Source organism: Sorex araneus, chromosome 2 (genome assembly GCF_027595985.1).
Source record: "Sorex araneus isolate mSorAra2 chromosome 2, mSorAra2.pri, whole genome shotgun sequence".
In the NCBI taxonomy this organism is placed as follows: Eukaryota; Metazoa; Chordata; class Mammalia; order Eulipotyphla; family Soricidae; genus Sorex; species Sorex araneus.
The window spans coordinates 244,668,054-244,687,167 of NC_073303.1; the positions used below are offsets into that span (position 1 = coordinate 244,668,054).

Genomic DNA, 19,114 nt, shown 5'->3' on the forward strand with positions numbered 1-19,114 from the left:
AGGTGATAGGGAAGGGGGATGGAGGTGCTTAGGGCTTACTCCTGGCTCTATGCTTAGGGATCACTCCTGGTGGGACTTGGGGAAACATACTTGGTGCCATTGGTTGAATTCAGGTGTTGTCGCATAGCAGTCAAGGGCTCTACCTATTATATTATCACTCTGGTCCAAGGTGCGGACTATTTGGCCGCACTCATCTTTCACTTCCTGGGTGCTTTAGATCCAGTTGTTGGGGTGGGAGGCCAGAGAGTGTTTGCCTTGCACGCAGTCCACCTGGGTTTGTCCCCGGCACCTCATAGACTTCCCTAAACCTTGGCAGGAGTTATCCCTAAACGCAGAAAAAAAGTCAGCTTTTTTTTTTTTCTTTTTGGGTCACACCTGGCGATGCACAGGGGTTATTCCTGGCTCATGCACTCAGGAATTACTCCTGGCGGTGCTCGGGGGACCATATGGGATGCTGGGAATCGAACCCGGGTCGGCCGCATGCAAGGCATTCAAGCCCTACCCGCTGTGCTATTGCTCCAGCCCCCAAAAAAGTCAGCTTTAAGCACCACCAAGTGTATCACCAAGACAACCATCCCCCCAAAAAAGCACATACATATCATTATTACTATTTTTCTTTATCTACACCACCTGATGTAGCTCAGGTGGCTGCACTGTTCCCAAACACCTGTGGTTTGAAGTCCCGAATCCATATGCTAAAGCTTTCCGGGTTATCCTTGATAGCTAGTGCGTGTGTCGACTGAACTTAAGTGGAAAACCTCCTCTCCTCATTAGCTGTTAGAATGGAAGCAGGATGCTGGGATATGCTAGTAAGGAAAAACACACCTAAACGGCAGCAAAGCCTGAGTCGGAGGAGGAAAGCTACACACGGCCACATGCAGGTATCAAACAGGGTAACTGGACACCGAAAAGCCCAGTGTGTGTATATATCAGTGTACACTCGCGCCTCAGCCGGCATCCGTGTGCGTTTCCATGGAAACAGCCTAGGAGGCTCCACCCCCTCGCCGCCGGTAGCCAATGATAGCTAAAGGAGGCGGTGCAGCCCCGGCGCGCATGCGCCCTGGCGCCCGGCACACGTGCCCTCCCAGCATGCCTTGGGCCCGCGCGCGGCGGGCACCTCAGTCGCGGCGGCCGCGGGCCACGGAGCGGACGGAGCTGCTGGGCTTGTCTGGGCTGACGGGCTGAGTGAGGCGGCGGAGTCGGAGCGACGCGGACTCGGTGGCGGGAGGGACGGACTGGCCGAGCGCCCCCGTACCTGCCATGAAGCCCCCCGCAGGTACCGGCTGCCCTTCAGCGAGGGCTCGGCTAGCCGCCTTCAGGCGCCCCCTCGTCACGGGGGTCGCGACTTTGGGCCTCACGAGAGACGTCCGTCGAGGGACTTGGGGGCCCCCGGAGGGGGATGCGGGGCTGGCGGCCGAATGAATGAATGAATGAACGAACGAATGAAGCACTTTTTCCGCAAGCAGCGCTTCCCTCGCGCCGGCTGCCACATCCCTTCAGCCGCAAATAGCGGGCGTGGGGCCCGCGGGATGGACTTTTTCTGTGTGTGTGTGTGTGTGTGTGTGTGTGTGTGTGTGTCTGTGTGTGTGTGTGCGCGCGCGGGGGCGGGGCGTTTGGGATGAAACCCCCGGCGGACTTCGAGGGTCCGGGAGCAGCGGACCAGCTGACGAGAGACCCGGGGTGGTGGTCCGAGTTGGGTGCTGAGACCCGGCGGTGGAGCGGCCTCTTGCCGCCACTCGCGCGACCGGTTTGCGGAGCCAGTCGATGTGGCCACGGCACAGCCGGGCCCCTGAGGGATTTGTTTTCCCTTGTGGCTTGTGTGTTTTTGTGTGTGTGTGTGCGTGCGCGCGCGCGCGCGGGGTGTGGAGGAGCCTCTGGAGCACACGCGGCGGTACCCAGGGCTGATTCCTGGTGGAGCCGGTGCCAGCGATGGTGCCTGAGACCCGAATTAGATTCATCATCCCTGCATCCCTGTAATCATCTTTCTGGCTCCCGGCTTTTTTTTTTTCCCCCTATTTTGCTTGTTTTTGGGGCCACACCCTGCGATGCTCAGGGTGGACTCTTGGCTCAGTGCTCAGGGCTGACTCCTGGCGGTGGAACCCGTGTGCAAGGCAAACCCCCTACGGGCTGTGCTTTCTGGCCCCCAGTTTTGTATTCCCCCCCCACACACACCCCTTACCAGATCCGGGATTTTTTTTTTTCTTGTTCCCCTTTAGGGGAGCTCTGTGACCTATGTCCTGTATTTCAGGTCCTCCACCCCTCTGGTTGGGGTGCCCTTCCCAAGGCCTTTCTCATACCCCACCCGCCCACATCCTGGTCCTGTGACCGGCCACCTGCTATTTGGGTTACAGTGACTGTTGCATTATCCATGTGCACCAGAAGGAGGGTCGCCCACCGGCATGTCCTTGGTCCTCTGCTTCATTGACCTAAGGATTGGTTTGCCAGGGGACCTCCAGCTGGCAGCCCGGGGCAGTTCATCCCTGCTGCTACTGACCCCGATTTTCTTTTCACCATTTTTTTTTTTTGGGTCACACCCAGTGATGCTCAGGGCTTACTTCTGGCTCTGTTCAGGGATGACTCCTGGCGGTGCTCAGCCCTATGGGATGCCGAGGATGAAACCCTGGTTGACTGCTTGCAACGCAAACCCCCTCCCCACTGTGCTTCCGCTCCAGCCCTTGACTCGATTTTCACCCCAACCCCAGCTCCGTTCCCTCAGCCCCATCCACTTGGAGCCCCGTGCCTTCCCCACAGGCCTGAAGTCCCCAACTCTGCAAACAGATCTAGTTCCTGGACTTTCACAGTGAAAGTGACTCTAACAGACATGAATTTTTTTTTTTTTTTTTGCTTTTTGGGTCACACCCGGCAATGCACAGGGGCCACTCCTGGCTCTGCACTCCGGAACCACTCCTGGCGGTGCTCAGGGGACCATATGGGATGCTGGGATTTGAACCCGGGTTGGCCACGTGCAAGGCAAGCGTCCTACCTGCTATGCTATCGCTCTAGCCCCAGACATGAAATTTCTTGATCTTTCGCTTTTTTTTTCTTTTTTTTGCGGGAGTTGAGAGGAGGCAGGCACACCCAGTGATTCTCAGGGATCACTCCTGGCTGGGCTCAGGGCACCCTGTGGTCGGCTGGTCCTAGGCTGGCTGGCTGTCTACAAGGCAAGTGCCCGACCCACTGCCCTCTCACCCCAGCTCACTTCTTGTCCTCCTCCTTTCTACCAGGGAGATAACTGGAATTGAGGTGCTTCTGGTTGTTGGGGTTCAGTGATGCCCGGGGGTCCCCCCAACTCGACCCTACTGAGAACGATCCGCCCCATCTCTAGGTCCTGTACTGATGCTTGGTGAATTGGTATTGCGGGCTGGTGGCCTGGCCACATGTCCACTCCTGCTGTGGCATAACCTGTGGTGTCTGGCCCCTGTTACCATCTTCAGGTGGGCCTGAGTCCACATTGGGGGTACCCCACGGAGTCTGAGGGTGTTTGCCGCACACAAGCTTGTGTCCCAGGACTGTACAGTGGCTCACTGTCACTCCTGCTCACCCTGGGTTGCCGGGGCTGCTGGCCCTGGGCAGAGGTGGGATTCAGACCCGTGCCCCTGAAACTTTCTTGGTGGCCCATTGGGCTGGTAGATCTGCCAGTGTCCATTCCGGGGCTCCTCCCTCACTCTGGAGCCTGCGGCCCCCGCACCCTGCATGGCCAGCTCCTCCGGCCTGTCAGGTCAAGCCAGGCCCAGCCCAGCGCCACCCGCCCAGGTGGTGTGGCCTTTTCCATACTAACTTGCTGGCCTGTGAGGCCAGCAAATCAGGATCAGTGTCTGATTTATTGATTTATATTTGGGCTTTGGGGCCACACTTGCTGGTGCTCAGGGCTGACCCCTGATTGTGCTCCTGACGGGGCTTAGGGGACCCGGTGGGGTGGCAGGGTCTGAACCCATGTCAGCGGCATGTGGGGCAAATGCCCTCCCCACTGTCCGATGACTCCTCTGGCCCCCGGATCTGTGATTGGGAGACACGCCTCTGCCGTCCACTACCCCGGGGCCTAGCGTGCAGGGCAGGCGTCTGGAGGCTGAAGAACACCTGGTGGAGGCTCTCTTGGAGCCTGCCCGGCAAGTTTGGCTGCTGGTGTTTGCCAACTTCTTGGCCCCCACCTTCCTGGTTTTCTTCGAACTCCCCCTTACAAGACTGCTGTGATCCTCTCTGCTGAGGGTCCTCCCTTCTTTACACGCCTCTTCCTCAGAGTAGCCCTGGATGGGGTGCTGGGACCCCAGTGGCATTCCATTTACCCCTACAGTTATTTGTTGATGGGTCTGAGTAATAGAACAGCCAGGAGGGTGCTTGCCTGGCCGACCTAAGTTCGAGCCCTGGCATCCCATAGGGTTCCCTGAGTCCCACTGGGAGCCAGGAGTGACCCCTGAGCATTGCTAGGTGTGGCTCCAAAACAATTATTTTGGTTTTGGTTCATCCCTAACTGTGTCCTGGGGCTGCTCCCAGGCCTTCCTTGGGGTTCCTTGTGCTAGGAATAGCATGCAAGGTAAATGCTCTCCCTCCAGCCCACATCCCTGCCGCTGAGTCTTGAATGGCTTTGACTCCCCAACTTCAGTGTGTGTGTTCCCAGAGGTGGCAGGGATGTGGAGGAATCTAGTAGAAGTGGCAGGTGCTCCAGGAAATAGATGCAGCTGTGCCGCTGGCCTGGGCCGAGTTAGTGGGGCTGTGGTCCTGGATCTTGGTGACCCCTGGGGCTTTGCTGCTTCCTGTGTTAAGTGCCTTGAGAGCCACCTTGAGCAGCTTGGAGGAGACTGGTCTGTCACTGGGGAGGCTGAGGCGCATCTCTGTGCCCACCCACTTTATGCCAGGGTCATCCCTCCCAGTGTGACAACCATGGGGCTTCCCTGATGTCCTCTAGTCTCTCTTTTTTTTTTTTTTGGTTTTGGGGCCATACCTAGCAGTGTGTGCTCGGGCCTTACTCCTGACTGTACTTAGGGATCACTCCTGGAAGGGCTCAGGGGATAGAACTTGGTTCATATGGGTGCAACTGGAATATTGCTCCAACCCTGTATTTTTGATTTGGGGGCTACACCTGGCTGTGCTCAGGGATCATTCCTGGTGGTGCTTAGGGGGGACCAGATGAGTTCTTGGGGATCCAAGTTGGGTCAGTCATGTCCCAGGCAAGTGCTCTACCCACTGTGCTTTTGTTCCAGACCCCTCTTGTCAACCCTCTGCTCCCTGTTACTGTCTTGGGCTGGAGTACAGTGGTTAGGGTACTTGCCTTGCTCACAGCTGACCCAGTTTTTTTTTTTTTTGGGGGGGTCACACCTGGCAATGCACAGGGGTTACTCCTGGCTCATGCACTCAGGAATTACTCCTGGCGGGGCTCGGGGGACCATATGGGATGCTGGAGATTGAACCCAGGTTGGCCGCATGCAAGGCAAACGCCCTACCTGCTGTACTATGGCTCCGGTCCCACCTGGCCCAGCTTTGATCCCAGGCACCCAATATGACCCCAGGAATGAATCAGCACTACCAGGAGTGATTCCTGAGAACCACCAGGTGTGGCTCAACCTCTCTCCCTGCCTTTGTTTCAAGTTTGTTTAAGATTTATTATCATGGGGCTGGAGCGATAGCACAGTGGGTAGGGCGTTTGCTTTGCACGCGGCCGACCCGGGTTCGAATCCCAGCATCCCATATGGTCCCCTGAGCACCGCCAGGGATGATTCCTGAGTGAAGAGCCAGGAGTGACCCCTGTGCATCGCCGGGTGTGACCCAAAAACCAAAAAAAAAAAAAAAAAAAAAAGATTTATTATCATGTTGTAAATTTTTGTTCTTTGTGCCTGCTTCCTGGGGCCCATAAAGATTTTGCAAAAGATTGTGTGAGTGAGACAGGTTTAAGAAGCTATGATCTTGGGCTGAGCAATTGCTTTGCATGATGCTGACCAGGGTTTGATCCCTGGCATCCCCTAGGGCCCTGCCAGGAGTGGTTCCTAAGCACCGAGCCAGGAGTCAGCCATGAGCACCACCGGTGTGGCCCAAAATAAGAGCAATCCTTGGTCTTAAACCAGATGTGAGAGACTTGCAGTCCTCATCATCTCCCCCCGACCCTCACCCTGGTTCCACCTGACAGTTGTGCGGGTCTGTCTGCAGCATGCACCGGAGATGCCCCAGATTCCGATGCTGTCAACTTCCTGCGTTGGGATCTGAACGCGAAACAGATTGGGGAGCTCACAGAGCAGCTCATCGAGCAGACCAAGCGTGTATACGACCAGGTGGGCGCCCAACACAGGGAGGATGTGTCCTACGAGAGCACGTTGAAGGCGCTGGCCGATGTGGAGGTGGCCTACACAGGTAACGCCAGGCCCTGTGTCTATGTATATGTGTGTGTGCGCGTGCGTGCACGAGTGTGTGTGACCGTCTGTCCCAGAGGCCTTGACGGAGCAGGAGCGTCTGGCAGATGCCTGTGTCCCCTCTTCCCCTTGGTTTCTGCCAGGGTCAGCCCTTGGGCCTCAGTGGGCTGAGCCCTAGCTGGGCCTGTGTTTGATGGCAGGGGAGCAACTCCCAGTGATTGATTTATGTTTATTTTTCTCTGAGCCCCGAGCTGAACTCTGCTTCCTGGATCTTCCTGTGTGCTTGACTGGGCGCAGACCACAGACATGCCCCTGGGAGGAATAACCTCCCAGGCCACACACATACACACACAGCAGCTTTTACTAGTTGTACTTCTGGCTCTGTGCTCAGGGATCACTTCCAGCGTAGTATACGCTCTTACTAGCTATACTACTCCTGGCTCTATGCTCAGGGATCACTCCCAGCTTTGGATGCTGGGAACTGAATCCGGGTCAGCTGTGTTCAAAGCAAATACCCTCCCTGCTGTACTATCTCTCCAACACACACACCAAGGCAAATACCATCCCTTCTGTACTATCTCTCCAGCTGGCCCCATACAGAAAGAGATTTTTTTGGCTTTTTGGGTCACAACTGATGATGCTAAGAAAAAAGGGGTTACTACTGGCTCTGTGCTCTGGCGGTATTTTGGGAGATCCTGTGGGATGCTAGGGATCAAACCCGGTTGGCTCTGTGCAAAGCAAATGCCCTAGCTGCTGTGGTATCGTTTCAGCTCCAGAAAAGTGATTTTGCAGAAGTCCTGAATTCCGATTGTGGGGTCTCCTGTGCCCCTGAGGCTTCCGGGGTGGGTTGGGGACCCTATCTTCCCTCCCTCACTTCCTCCCACACAGGAAACTGCAGAAGTGGGGGCAGGGAGGCACTTTGCTCCCTGGCTTGGAAGGCTGAGGGTTCCCCTCGCCACCACCACAGCCTGCCCCTTGCCCCCACAGCCTTGCCTTTCCTCAGTTCTCAAGAACGAGGAGTACAGGAAGCCTGACCAGCCTCCTGCCCGAGCGGCTGAGGTCTGAAGCCCTTCTCTGTCCCTCTCCCAGCCCCTCCTCTCTGTAGCCTCAGTGTTCTGTAGCTCCCTCTGACCGCAGATCACTGCCCTGATACTGCCCATTAGTTAGTCCTAACGGGCAGCATTGCCTCCGTCTTCCCCTGTGGGCAGCTGGCATGTGCTGACTCAGAGGGCTGTGTGACTTCCGGTCAGCGCCCTGCAGAGGTCAGCAGGGGTGGCTGGTCCCTGGCACAGGGACACTTCAGTCACCCAGCCAGGGACCGCGAGCTCTGCCATTTGAACTCTGGCCTCCTGGGTGCAAAGCCTGCGCCTGAGCATTGAGCTGCTGTGGCATGCGTGACCCGAGGCATCTGACCCACCCAGAAATCAGGCCCTTGAGATCAGTTGTTGGTACCTCCACTGTGCTCCACACCCATTGCCACAATCTGATTTCAGAACATTCCATCATCTCAAACACAAGCCCTGCCCCCATGCACTTGCTTCTTGCCTGTGGATGGGCCTGTTTGTTCAAGGCTTTCTCATTCCTGGGATCTCTCCAACGAGGGGGCCAGTGCAAAGTGGGGTGGGGGAGGTCTGGTTCTTGGGTCATCCTGTGCTCAGGGGTGCCCACGTGGTACATGTGTCGGAGCCTCCTGCCCTTCAGGGTGTCTCATGGGAGGACGCATGTGTCTGTGTCAGTGGGGCTCTGGTCCCCATGCACGCAGGCTTCTGAGGGGCCATGCCAGGAAGTGGGTGACTCAGGTTAAAGCTTCCACTCCCGTGGGGCTGAGGGATAAGACTGTTTGGGAAGGGCGTTTGCACACAGTTGACCCAGGTTTGACCCCTGCATCCCATAGGTTCCCTCACCTCACGCCTCCTGAGCCTGCCCGGAGTGACCCCTGAGCGCAGAGCCAGGAGTGAGCCCTGAGCACTGCTGGGTGTGGCCCCTGGAGCTGCTGTGGCCCAGGTGCTCTTTTGGGCACTATGTCCCTTTTGTCCCTCTGAGTTGTGTCATGCTTCCTGACCCACAGCCCGGCTTAGGCTGGAGGAGTGAGTCGGGTCGGCTGGTGGGCAGCGCTCCCTTCTGTCTCAACGTCCTGGGGGGACAGTGGTCACTGGATGAGTACCTCAGCACAGCTCTGGCATGCCTGGGCCCCATGGCCTCACTGTGCCCTTATCTCCCTGCTCCAGTCCAGAGGAACATTCTGGACTTCCCCCAGCATGTGTCTCCGTCCAAGGACATCCGGACGGCCAGCACCGAGGCCGACAAGAAGCTGTCAGAGTTTGATGTGGAGATGAGCATGCGGCAGGATGTATACCAGAGGATCGTCTGGCTGCAGGTGAGGGGCTCAGGCAGCCTGGGGGTGAGGGGGCCCCCAGGACTCCTGTGCAAGCCCTTCTCAGAGCCAACGAGTGGAAAGGAGGGGGCATTTGTGGGTGGAGTCCCGTGGACTGACACCCCTGGGTTGTGTGCTTAGAGTTGGGGCAGCTGACAGATGGGCGGGCATGACTGTCTTACTGCCCTGGACACAGGAACCCCATGCAGCCAGTGCCAGGGCCCCCAAGAGAGAAGGCCCCTCTCCCCACCCCCCCTCCCCCAGGGAGTGGGTTATTGTCAGCTGGCGTAGAACCACGGGCTCATGTTTCTGAGGCAGGTGAGGCCTCTCCTGGCTGCTCCTGTTGGGGTGTCTGCAGGTGCATGGGGGCCTGAGGGGCTGGTCTTTGTATGTATCGGGGGTGCTTCTCTGCCTAGTTCTCGGTGGTGCCCCCAGAACAGGGGTTGTTCTCTATGCGGGTCACATCTCCCTGGGGGCCTGCTGGGTGCGTTGCGTTGGGGCTGCTCCTTAGCCCATGTGTTGGTTCGGGTCCAGCTCTGGGGTAGGGTAGCTCAGTGGTGTTCGCACCTCTTGTCCACATAGGCAGGATCTGGAGGGTGGGCAGTGGGCGGCGGGCAGGAAACCCAGCTCCCCTCCCTGCAGAGTGCCCCGGGGCCTGTCTCCCGCTGCCCTCTGCGACCTTTGGTCTGTGTGGATGGAACATCTAGGAGAAGACCCCCAAGGACTCCCTGAGACCCGAGGCCACACGGTACTTGGAGCGGCTGATCAAGCTGGGCCGGCGGAATGGGCTTCACCTGCCTGAGGAGACCCAGGAGGTGCGTGGGGGAGGGGGAAGATGGACGGACACGGAGTCCCCAGAGGACCTGCACCTCATCTGAGCATTTTGTCCACCTATTTCTCATACGTCTGCTACTTGGTTTTGGGGTATAGGGACATAGGGGCCTCCGGGAGATGGCGTCTCAGTGTGAGGGTGAGCCCCCCTCTCCTCCCGGCCCTGCTATCTTGCTGCCTTATCAGAAGGTTCTGTGCAGGAGCAGCTGCTGTAGATACCCAGGGGTCACAGAGCTGTCCCTTCATGTCACTCCTGTACCCCGACATGGGTCTGTTTTTGGCTCCCCACCACCCCACTAGCAGGGCTGAGATTTTCCTGGGCAACACGCCTGACAGTGCTTGTTGGACAGCCCATGTGGTTGCTTGCTCTGATCTCCAGACCTCACCCCAAGGTGCTCAGGGCACCAACACGGAGCTGGGCTTCAAACCCAGGGCCCGGCATGGGCTTCTGACTACTGAGCGCTCTCTAGCCCTAGCTGTCTGGAAGGAGGGAGGTGGCTCGGCCCAGGAGCCGGAGCTGCGGGTGGGGTGCGGGTCGCGAGTTGGAGGGTCTGGGAAACTGGGCAGACGGTACCGGGCGTCCCTGCGGTGCGGACATGGTACAGGCTGGGCTCCGCTCCCTTCCCTCTGCCAGCTCCAGCCTCCCTTGCTCTAGAAGCAGCGCCCAGCCCTGTGGACATCCCTGGCACGCCCCTCACACAGCCCGTTTCTCCTGCAGAAAATCAAGAGCATCAAGAAGAAGCTGAGTCTCCTCTGCATCGACTTCAACAAGAACCTGAATGAGGACACTACGTTCCTGCCCTTCACCCGCGAGGAGCTGGGTGCGGGGCTGGGTGTAGGGTGGGCCGGGGGTCCCCTGGGGTCCCCAGGAGTTGGGGGTGGGGGTGCAGAGGAGCTTGGCAGGTGTTTGGGGCTTCAGGTTCCAGGAGCATCCCCTCCCCCTCCCCCCTCCCACCCTGTGGCTGTGGAAGGGCCCGAGGGGCTGCACGCCTCAGCCCGGCCTTGGGCGTGGGAAGCTGGGTCCTGACATCTGGGCAGGGCTGTGAGAGGGACATGTAGGTGTCTGGGTCGATGGCCTGCACCCCGGCTCTGAGACAGTGAGGGCCCCTTTCCGGCCGGGGCACCTTTCATGCAATCACAGTGTCCCCCTCAAGGAAGGAGTTGGATTTTCCTCGGGGACAGCAAGGCATTCATCCTCTTCCTCAGATGGTGCAGAGGGATTGATCCCCAGCACCGCCCAGTCCCGGACATTGCTCGATGCCCCCCAGGCCCCTGTTCCCGGGTGCACGCATGCCGGGTGGGGGCTTATGACCTGGTGGGAAGCCTGTTGGGGCTTCCAATGTATGAACCTTCAAAAGTCACGACAGAGACAGGGGTAAGGCCTTGCCCAGCATTGCATGCAGTCCCCTAAGCACTGCCTCAGCCAGCCGCCCTCCCCATGCAGACAAAATCTAGGGGGTCTTCCTGCCAGGCGTGTGGGTGCAAGGCCCCTATGTGCATGCCCACCCCCTGTGAGTGTAGCCCAGGATGGTGGAGTTGCCCCTGTTGGTGGCTCCCTGCCTACTGTGCTGGGGAGGAGCCCCCCATCACCACAGGGGGTATCTCTGGGCCTCCCCATGTAGTTGGAGCAAGTGCTTGTGCTCTCAGCCAGGGGCAGCCACCGACCCTTCCGCTCTGCTTGGGCTCGGGCCTGGCAGCTGGGCGGTCCCTTAGAAGCCCCCCCATTTTGTTCCTCTAGGGGGTCTCCCCGATGACTTTCTGAACTCACTGGAGAAGACGGAAGACGAAAAGCTGAAGGTCACGCTCAAATACCCGCATTACTTTCCCCTTCTGAAGAAGTGCCACGTGCCTGAGACCCGTAGAAAGGTGGAGGCGGCTTTCAACTGCCGGTGCAAGGAGGTGCGTGGGGCGGGGGGCGCCTTCCCAGCAGGCAGTGCGAGCACTGGGCCATGCTCCAGCTGCCTGAGACGTGGGCCGAGCGCTGGCAGCGTCTGGGGGCTGGTGTGCCAGGCCCTGCCCTATGGGTGCGCCGCCTGGGTTTTTTCTTTTTGTTGTTCTGGACCACACCTGAAGATGCTCAGGACTTAACTCCTGGCAGGGACCCTTTGGGTTGCTGGCAGTCCCGTCCAAGTCTGTCATGCACGACAAACGCCCTACCCGCTGTACTATTGCTCTGGCTCAGATAAACCTGCTTTTTTTTTTTGGGGGGGGGTGGGGAATAGTCCACATGCGGTGCTCAGGGATCAGTACTCGTGGGTTCCGGGGACCCTATGGGTTGGTGGGGCTTGAACTCAGGTTAGCCATGTGCAAGGCAGGTGCCCCCACCCCCACTTGCTATTCCTGTCGATCTGGCTCCTTAGTGGGGGGTACATCCTCTTCTGGGCCTTCCCTATGCTTTTTGTGCACGCCTGGAGCCCTGGGGCCCACAGTCCCCCTCTATCCTTTGAAGGTGGGAGAAAGTGGGAGGGACGTGGATGCAGGAAGCAGGCCCACTGCAGGGCCCCGTGACCCCCTCCTCCTCGGCCCCCCCAGATGAGCTGGCCCAGAAGCTGATGCCCCTGGGAGGGAAGGCTGGCGTGGCTGGCCGGGTCTTCTGGCCCTCTTAGAGCTGCTGAGCTCCGTGGTGTAGGTGGGGGCGATATAGGCTGGGTGCCCCGGGAGGGGAGGAAAGGGGAGAAGGGGCGTCAGCACCCAAGCCCACTCTCGTGTCTGCCAGGAGAACTGCGCCATCCTCCGGGAGCTGGTGGCCCTGCGGGCACAGAAGAGCAGCCTGCTGGGCTTCCGCACTCACGCCGACTATGTGCTGGAGATGAACATGGCTCAGAACGGCCAGGCCGTGGCCACTTTCCTCGGTAACCCAGGCTCAGGGACAGGCTTGGCTGGGGGTGCTCCTCTGCCCGTGTCCCACTCAGTTCCACCCCGGGATCCCTCTCCTGAGGGTCTGGCTGAGGTACAGGCTGGTGGGGGACTCAGCCTGCAGATGGGTCCAAGGGGAGGGACCCTGGCCTGGTGCGCGAGGGGACTCGGGGGGCCTCCTGCAGGGCCCCGTGACCCCCTCCTCCTCGGCCCCCCCAGATGAGCTGGCCCAGAAGCTGATGCCCCTGGGGGAGCAGGAGCGGGCGGTGATCCTGGAGCTGAAGAAGGCCGAGTGCGAGCAGCGGGGCCTGCCCTTCGACGGGCGCGTCAATGCCTGGGACATGCGCTACTACATGAACCGTGTGGAGGAGACGCGCTACCACGTGGACCAGAACCTGCTCAAGGAGTATTTCCCCATGGAGGTGGTCACGCGTGGGCTGCTGGGCATCTACCAGGAGCTGCTGGGCCTCACCTTCCACCTGGAACCCGATGCGGCCGTGTGGCACGAGGATGTGCGCCTCTACTGCGTGCGGGACGCCGCCTCGGGTGCAGTCATCGGCAAGTTCTACCTGGACCTCTACCCGCGGTGCGTGCCCAGCACGCCGGGTAGGGCAGGTGTGGGTGGGAGGGCCGGAAGTAGCACAGCGGGGACCCTGAGCCTGTCTCCCTGCCTCGTCCCCCACTTACCAGGGAGGGGAAATATGGCCACGCCGCCTGCTTCGGCTTGCAGCCCGGCTGCCTGCGGCCTGACGGCAGCCGCCAGATTGCCATTGCCGCCATGGTCGCCAACTTCACCAAGCCCACCCCCGACGCGCCCTCACTGCTGCAGCACGACGAGGTGGAGACCTACTTCCATGAATTTGGTCACGTGATGCATCAGCTCTGCTCGCAGGTGGGCCGGCCAGGACTCCCTACCAGGACTCCCTACCTGCCCTCAGGCCTGTCCCCTTGGAGGTTGTAGGCCCCCAGTCACACTGGGTCCAGGCCCTCCCTAGGGTGCGTGTCATTGCCTTTTTTTATTTTTAAGTTCTAAGTCCAGGTGATGCTTAGGACTGACTCCTGGCTCTGTGCTTGGGGATCACTTCTAATGGGGTTTGGGGGACCCTGTGGGGTACCAGGGATCAAACCTGGGTCAGCCACATACAAGGCAAGCCCCCTCCCCGCTGTGCTGTTGTCCTGCCCTGTCATGCCTTTTTTATGCGGGTCATGGCCTGTGACCCCCCCTAGAGAGCTCTTGAGAAGGTTCAGTGACCCCCGGAATGAGGAACCTCGAGGTCCCCACATTGTCGCTGTTGGTGCTCACAGGATATGGAAGTCAGGGAGAGGAGGGGAGTGAGGCCGCCGTTCTCAGTGCCCCCCAACAGGCCCAGGTGTTCTGGGGTGGGTACACCAAGGTCCGAGCGCCCCTGGGGTCCCCTCTGTTCCCCCCGCAGGCAGAGTTCGCCATGTTCAGCGGGACGCACGTGGAGCGGGACTTCGTGGAGGCACCGTCGCAGATGCTGGAGAACTGGGTGTGGGAGCCGGAGCCGCTGCTGCGCATGTCCCAGCACTACCGGCGGGGCAGCCCCATCCCCCAGGAGCTGCTGGACAAGCTCATCAAGTCGCGGCAGGCCAACACTGGTGCGCCCCGCTCCGCTCCCCTCCCCTCCCTGCCCCCGGCCTCCTCCCTGCCCCTCACCAGCCTCCCCTCGACCGACTGCCCCCCCCTCCCCCTCGCCCCACAGGGCTCTTCAACCTGCGCCAGATCGTGCTGGCCAAGGTGGACCAGGCCCTGCACACGCAGACGGACGCTGACCCGGCTGAGGAGTACGCCCGCCTCTGCCAGGACATCCTGGGGGTCCCTGCCACGCCAGGTAGCTGCGTGGAACTGTGAGCCCAGACAGGGCGTGGCAGAGGGGCAGGTTGGAGGGGGTGAAGGCACTGACCCTTCTCCAGTAGAACAGGCCTGGCTGGGGCCGGGGGGCGTGTGGGGGGAGAAGGTTTGCGAGGAGCCTGCAGTGAAATCAGGAAAGGACCTGAGAGGGGCCCTGGAGGGGTCGGGGTGTCGGCCTATCGTAGGGTCAGGACAGGCCCAGGGTACAGGGCTAGGCCCTGATTTTCCCTGGTCTGGGTGGGCAATGGGTGATGTGGGTTCTCCTGTCCTGGGCTCCATCCTGCCTCCTCCTACCCGCTCCTGTCTTCTAGAAGCCTCAGGCCAGTTCCTTCTCTGGGGGTGGGGTGCAGGTGGCCTACAGGGATGCTCCGAGGCCCCTTGAGAGCCCCGGGCTGAGTCTGAGTCTGACCCTCGTCTTTGTCCCAGGGACCAACATGCCGGCCACCTTTGGGCACCTGGCGGGCGGCTACGACGCGCAGTACTACGGCTACCTGTGGAGCGAGGTCTTCTCCACGGACATGTTCCACACGCGCTTCAAGGCTGAGGGCGTGCTCAACGGCAAGGTTAGTGGGCAGGCAGGTAGGCAGGCAACTGGGTGGGGGGCTGCCCCCTGGCAGGCCTCTGGCAGCCCCGAACCCTCGTGCGTGCCCGCAGGTCGGCATGGATTACCGCAGCTGCATCCTGCGACCCGGCGGCTCCCAGGACGCCAGCGCCATGCTGAAGCTCTTCTTGGGCCGTGAGCCCACGCAGGACGCCTTTCTCCTGAGTAAGGGGCTGCGGGTGGACGGCAGCCAGCCGGCAGCCTGCTGACGCCCCCGCAGCCCGGGGCAGCTGGGAGGGGCTCCCTGTCTCCCCCCACCACGCTGAGGTGCTGGAGTGGCGGGGGCACAGGTCTTGCCCTCCTGGGGAGGGAGGGCCGGGCTGGGGCTGGGCCACCCGGCACTGTCTTTGTTGCACTAACAGCTGCTTGCGGGAGGTTGTCCCGGTGCAGAGACCGGGCACCTTCTTTGCAATGTGGCATTAAAAACCCCAGATCAGCACCTGCCTCCTCAGTGCTCTTCCGCCCTCCATCAGGGTCGCTTCTGGCTGGGGGCACCAGCCGTGGCCCGTGCTCTTGGTGCACTGGGACATTCTGCTGCTCTGTGTGCCGCTCCCCGGGGCTCTTATGGCCCAGACCTCAGGCATGGAAGTGTCAGTCCTGTGCGGATCTAGAATGTTTCCCTCCCCTGGACAGCTCCCCCTGGGGTTCCCCACCACCAACAACCAGCATCAGCCGCTACTCTGTCCCCAACCCTGGTTTAGCGGGGGTCGGGTTGGGGGTAACACTTGCCCCAGGGGCTGTGGCTCCCTCCTGGGGCCTTATTCTCCCCAGGTGCTCAGTGATGCTTGGGTGGTGGGAGAGGGTGGGGGATCTCTCTTCCCCCCTTTGTGGGGTCCGCACAGCCCAGCGAGCTGTGTCCTTTGACCTGCCCTTGCATTGTGCCCTCCTTGCCCCCTTTTTTTGGGGGGGGAGGTCTGGGCAGAGAATTGGGCCACACCCACCTGTGCTCAGGATCTATTCCTGCCTCTGTTCAGGGGTCAAATCTGGCCGAGCTTCGGGGACCCTCTGTGGTATCAGGGATCAAAGCAGGACTGGCCTCATGCTTGGCAAACTGGGCAAATCTGTCTCTCCAGCCCCCCTTGCCTTTGCTTCCCCACATTCCAGCGCTGCTTCTGAGGCTTAGGCAGCTGGCCGTGTCCGTGTTCTCCCTCACCCATACCCGCTCATCTTGGCTGCGGGGTGCCCTGGCGCAGACCTGGCTCCAGGGCTCAGTGTCCTCCTGTCCAGTGGGGTCAGAGAATTGCAGAAAGAGGGGGTGGGGATGGAATCCTGGATGCTCGAGGCTTGGGGCTCACTTAGAAGAACACTCAGACCACATCTCAGTTCTCTCCCAGCCTCTGGAGTGGGCGAGAACTCTCCCTATCCCCAGAGACCAGCGTTATGGGTTCTGGGGGGTGATGGATATCAATACAGCTGGGAAGTCACTGGTGGGTGCAATGGGGCGGCTGGCGCCCCCCCCCCCCCCATTAGTTCTCAGCCTGAGAATGTGGATGTTTCTGGTACCCAGGGGTTGGGCCAGGAGCCCCCTTCTGCACCCTTAGAGCAGGTGAAGTTCCAACCGAGTGCACATGGGGCTAGTGTGAGACAGTTTTGGTCATCAGCTGTCATCCATTGGGGAGTTCTGGGGGTCCCAGCACCCCCGACTGAAGGCCAGGGCTGCCTGTGGAGGAGGGCTCCGAGCTGGGCAGGAGGAGTGGGTGCTGATCCAGCCTGGGCTGAGTTCAGGTGTTTGACTAGTCAGGGGCAGCTGCCAGCCCCAGTGGCTCCCTCAGGGACCTGGTGCCTTGACCCAGGCTGACCCTGGCCAGTGGGGGGCTCCTGTGGTGGCTGTCCAGCCGCCCAGCCCCCAGACTCAGTCCCAGGGGCTCCAGTCTCGAGTACAGTTTGGGTCCCCGAATCCTGTGCCCTGAGCATCACTCACGCCCTTTCCCACACTTTGCTCAGAATGTTCCTGCGGTGTGGCCACATCTCTCCGAAAGGGCCACCCCCTAGGTAGGGGACTAAAAGGATTTCCTGTAGGTCTTTTTTTTCTTGGCCACACCCCGGTGGTGCACACGGCTGACTCCTGACTCTGTTCAGGGGTTATTCCGGGTCATGCTCAGGGGACCCTGTGTGGTGTCCGGAGCCATGTGCAGGGTAGGCTCCTCACCCCTGTACTATCTCTGCCCCATTATTTTTTTGGAGGGGGCTACTCCTCTCTGGTGGGGGGTGAGTGTCAGGTGTGCACCAGCAGGAGCCCTCCTCCACAGTGCACCAGCCTGGAGGCCCCTGCACCCTGCAGGCTGGGGATTGAATTAGGCTTTTTTTTTTTTTCCTTTTCGGGTCACACCCAGCGATGCTCAGGGGTTACTTCTGGCTCTGCACTCAGGAATTACTCCTGGCGGTGCTTGGGGGACCATATGGGATGCCGGGGATCGAACCCAGGTTGGCCGTGTGCAAGGCAAACGCCCTCCCCGCTGTGCTATTGCTCCAGCCCCTGAATTAGGTTTTAAGGCCCACAGTCCATCAAGCGGTCATGTCTCCTTGGCCCCACATTGAAATTGAGTTTTGGGGCCACACACAGCAGCGATCAAGGCTAACTCTTGACTCTGATCAGGGCTCCTGGCGGGTCTTTGGGGTGCCACTGGGGTGCTGGGGATTGAACCCCGGCTGGCTGTGTGCAAGGCCAACACTCCCTCCTGTACCATCACTTCGGCCCCAGCAGCATTAAAGTTTTGAAGCCAGAGCTTCAGCGACACCAAACTCCTTGACTTGTGTGAAACTGTCTCGTCTTTATTACGCTCGACTGGAGGGGCCTGTTTTGGATGTTTCCATCCTTGGGGCCCTACCTGGGGACCTGAGTGTCCTGGGTGCATCCACTCAGGTGGTATGGTGGTTAGCTGTGGGGCGTCCCAGGTTGGGGTGACACGCTGTCTGTTCGTCTGTGAGATACACTTGGGCTGTGTCATCCTTTCGTTGGTTTTGTTTTAGGGCCACACTTGGTGGTGCTCAGGGCTGACTCCTGGCTCTTTGCTCAGGGGTCACTCTTGGTGGGGCTCAGGAGACTCGGGGGGTGCCAAAATCTGGGTCACTCATGTGCAAGGCCAGAGTCTCGCCCTGTCTTATAGTTCCTCAGCCCCTTGAGTCCAGCCTTAAGACTTTTGACTGCTGTGCTGCTGTGAACGTTTGTGGGCGAGAATTTGAGTTCCAGTTTCAACTGTCTGAGCAAATCTTAAAATAGTCCTTTGGGTGGGGCTGGAGCAATAGCACAGCGGGTAGGGCATTTGCCTTGCACGAGGCCGACCCGGGTTCGATTCCCAGCATCCCATATGGTCTCCTGAGCACCACCAGGAGTAATTCATGTGCATCGCCGGATGTGACCCAAAAAAGAAAAAAAATAGTCCTTTGGGGCCTGGGGTGATGCCAGGGGGCTGGAAAGTGCCTGGGTCAACATGGCCCCGCATTGGTGGAGGGACCCCAACAATAAAAGGAGTGGCTCTTTCGGGGCTGGAGTGATAGCACAGCGGGTAGGGCGTTTGCCTTGCACGCGGCCGACCCGGGTTCAAATCCCAGCATCCCATATGGTCCCCTGAGCACCGCCAGGGGTGATTCCTGAGTGCATGAGCCAGGAGTGACCCCTGTGCATTGCTGGGTGTGACCCAAAAAGAAAAAAAAAAGAGTGGCCCTTTCATTGATTTTGCTGATGGTGCTTTTCAGAATTTTTCTTCTTGGGGTCGAAGTCATAGGACAGAGGAGGGCACTTTGCCTGCATGCTACCAACCTAGGTTCAATCCCCAGCATTCCACAGCGGGAGGGGCCCCCCAGCCCTCCCAGGAGTGATCTTGAGTAAACTGAGGTGCTGGAGATGGTTCAGGAGATAATGTACTGGCCTTGCACACAGCCGACCGGGGTTCTATCCCTGTCGGATCCCTGGTGCTCCACCAGGAGTGATCTCTGAGCAGAGTCAAGAGTAAGCCCTGACCACCGTGGGGTGTGGTGTGCCCCTGGCCCCCCCGCCCCATGCAGTTGTGATTTAGAACAGCCCGTTTGTACTATGCTGCCCACACCAGAGCCCCCTGCCTCTTGTGCCCCCTGAGCACCTAGTGGTCCTCAGCAAACAAGCTGGAGCAGCCGAGAACCAAAACTTCCAGATGGGCTGAGCATCACTGGAAGTGGCGTCCCCTCCCAGGTCCCCCCAAAACAAAACCAGGGGAAAAAAAATCACCCGAGTGATTCTTTAGTGCAGCCCTGAAAGGCAATGG

The 19,114-nt window shown here is 59.7% G+C and overlaps 1 protein-coding gene across 1 annotated transcript; it reads left to right on the plus strand.

The window, feature by feature from the left end:
* Nucleotides 1–1,099: 1,099 nt before the first annotated feature.
* Nucleotides 1,100–17,600, plus strand: THOP1 (thimet oligopeptidase 1). The gene is made up of 13 exons (XM_055128565.1): nucleotides 1,100–1,276; nucleotides 6,139–6,339; nucleotides 8,567–8,715; nucleotides 9,420–9,527; nucleotides 10,262–10,364; nucleotides 11,282–11,442; nucleotides 12,260–12,395; nucleotides 12,619–12,985; nucleotides 13,090–13,291; nucleotides 13,833–14,019; nucleotides 14,124–14,252; nucleotides 14,699–14,835; nucleotides 14,927–17,600. The coding sequence occupies exons 1-13, from the start codon at nucleotides 1,261–1,263 to the stop codon at nucleotides 15,080–15,082; spliced, it is 2,052 nt and encodes a 683-aa protein (XP_054984540.1). The 5' UTR covers nucleotides 1,100–1,260; the 3' UTR covers nucleotides 15,083–17,600.
* Nucleotides 17,601–19,114: the final 1,514 nt, after the last annotated feature.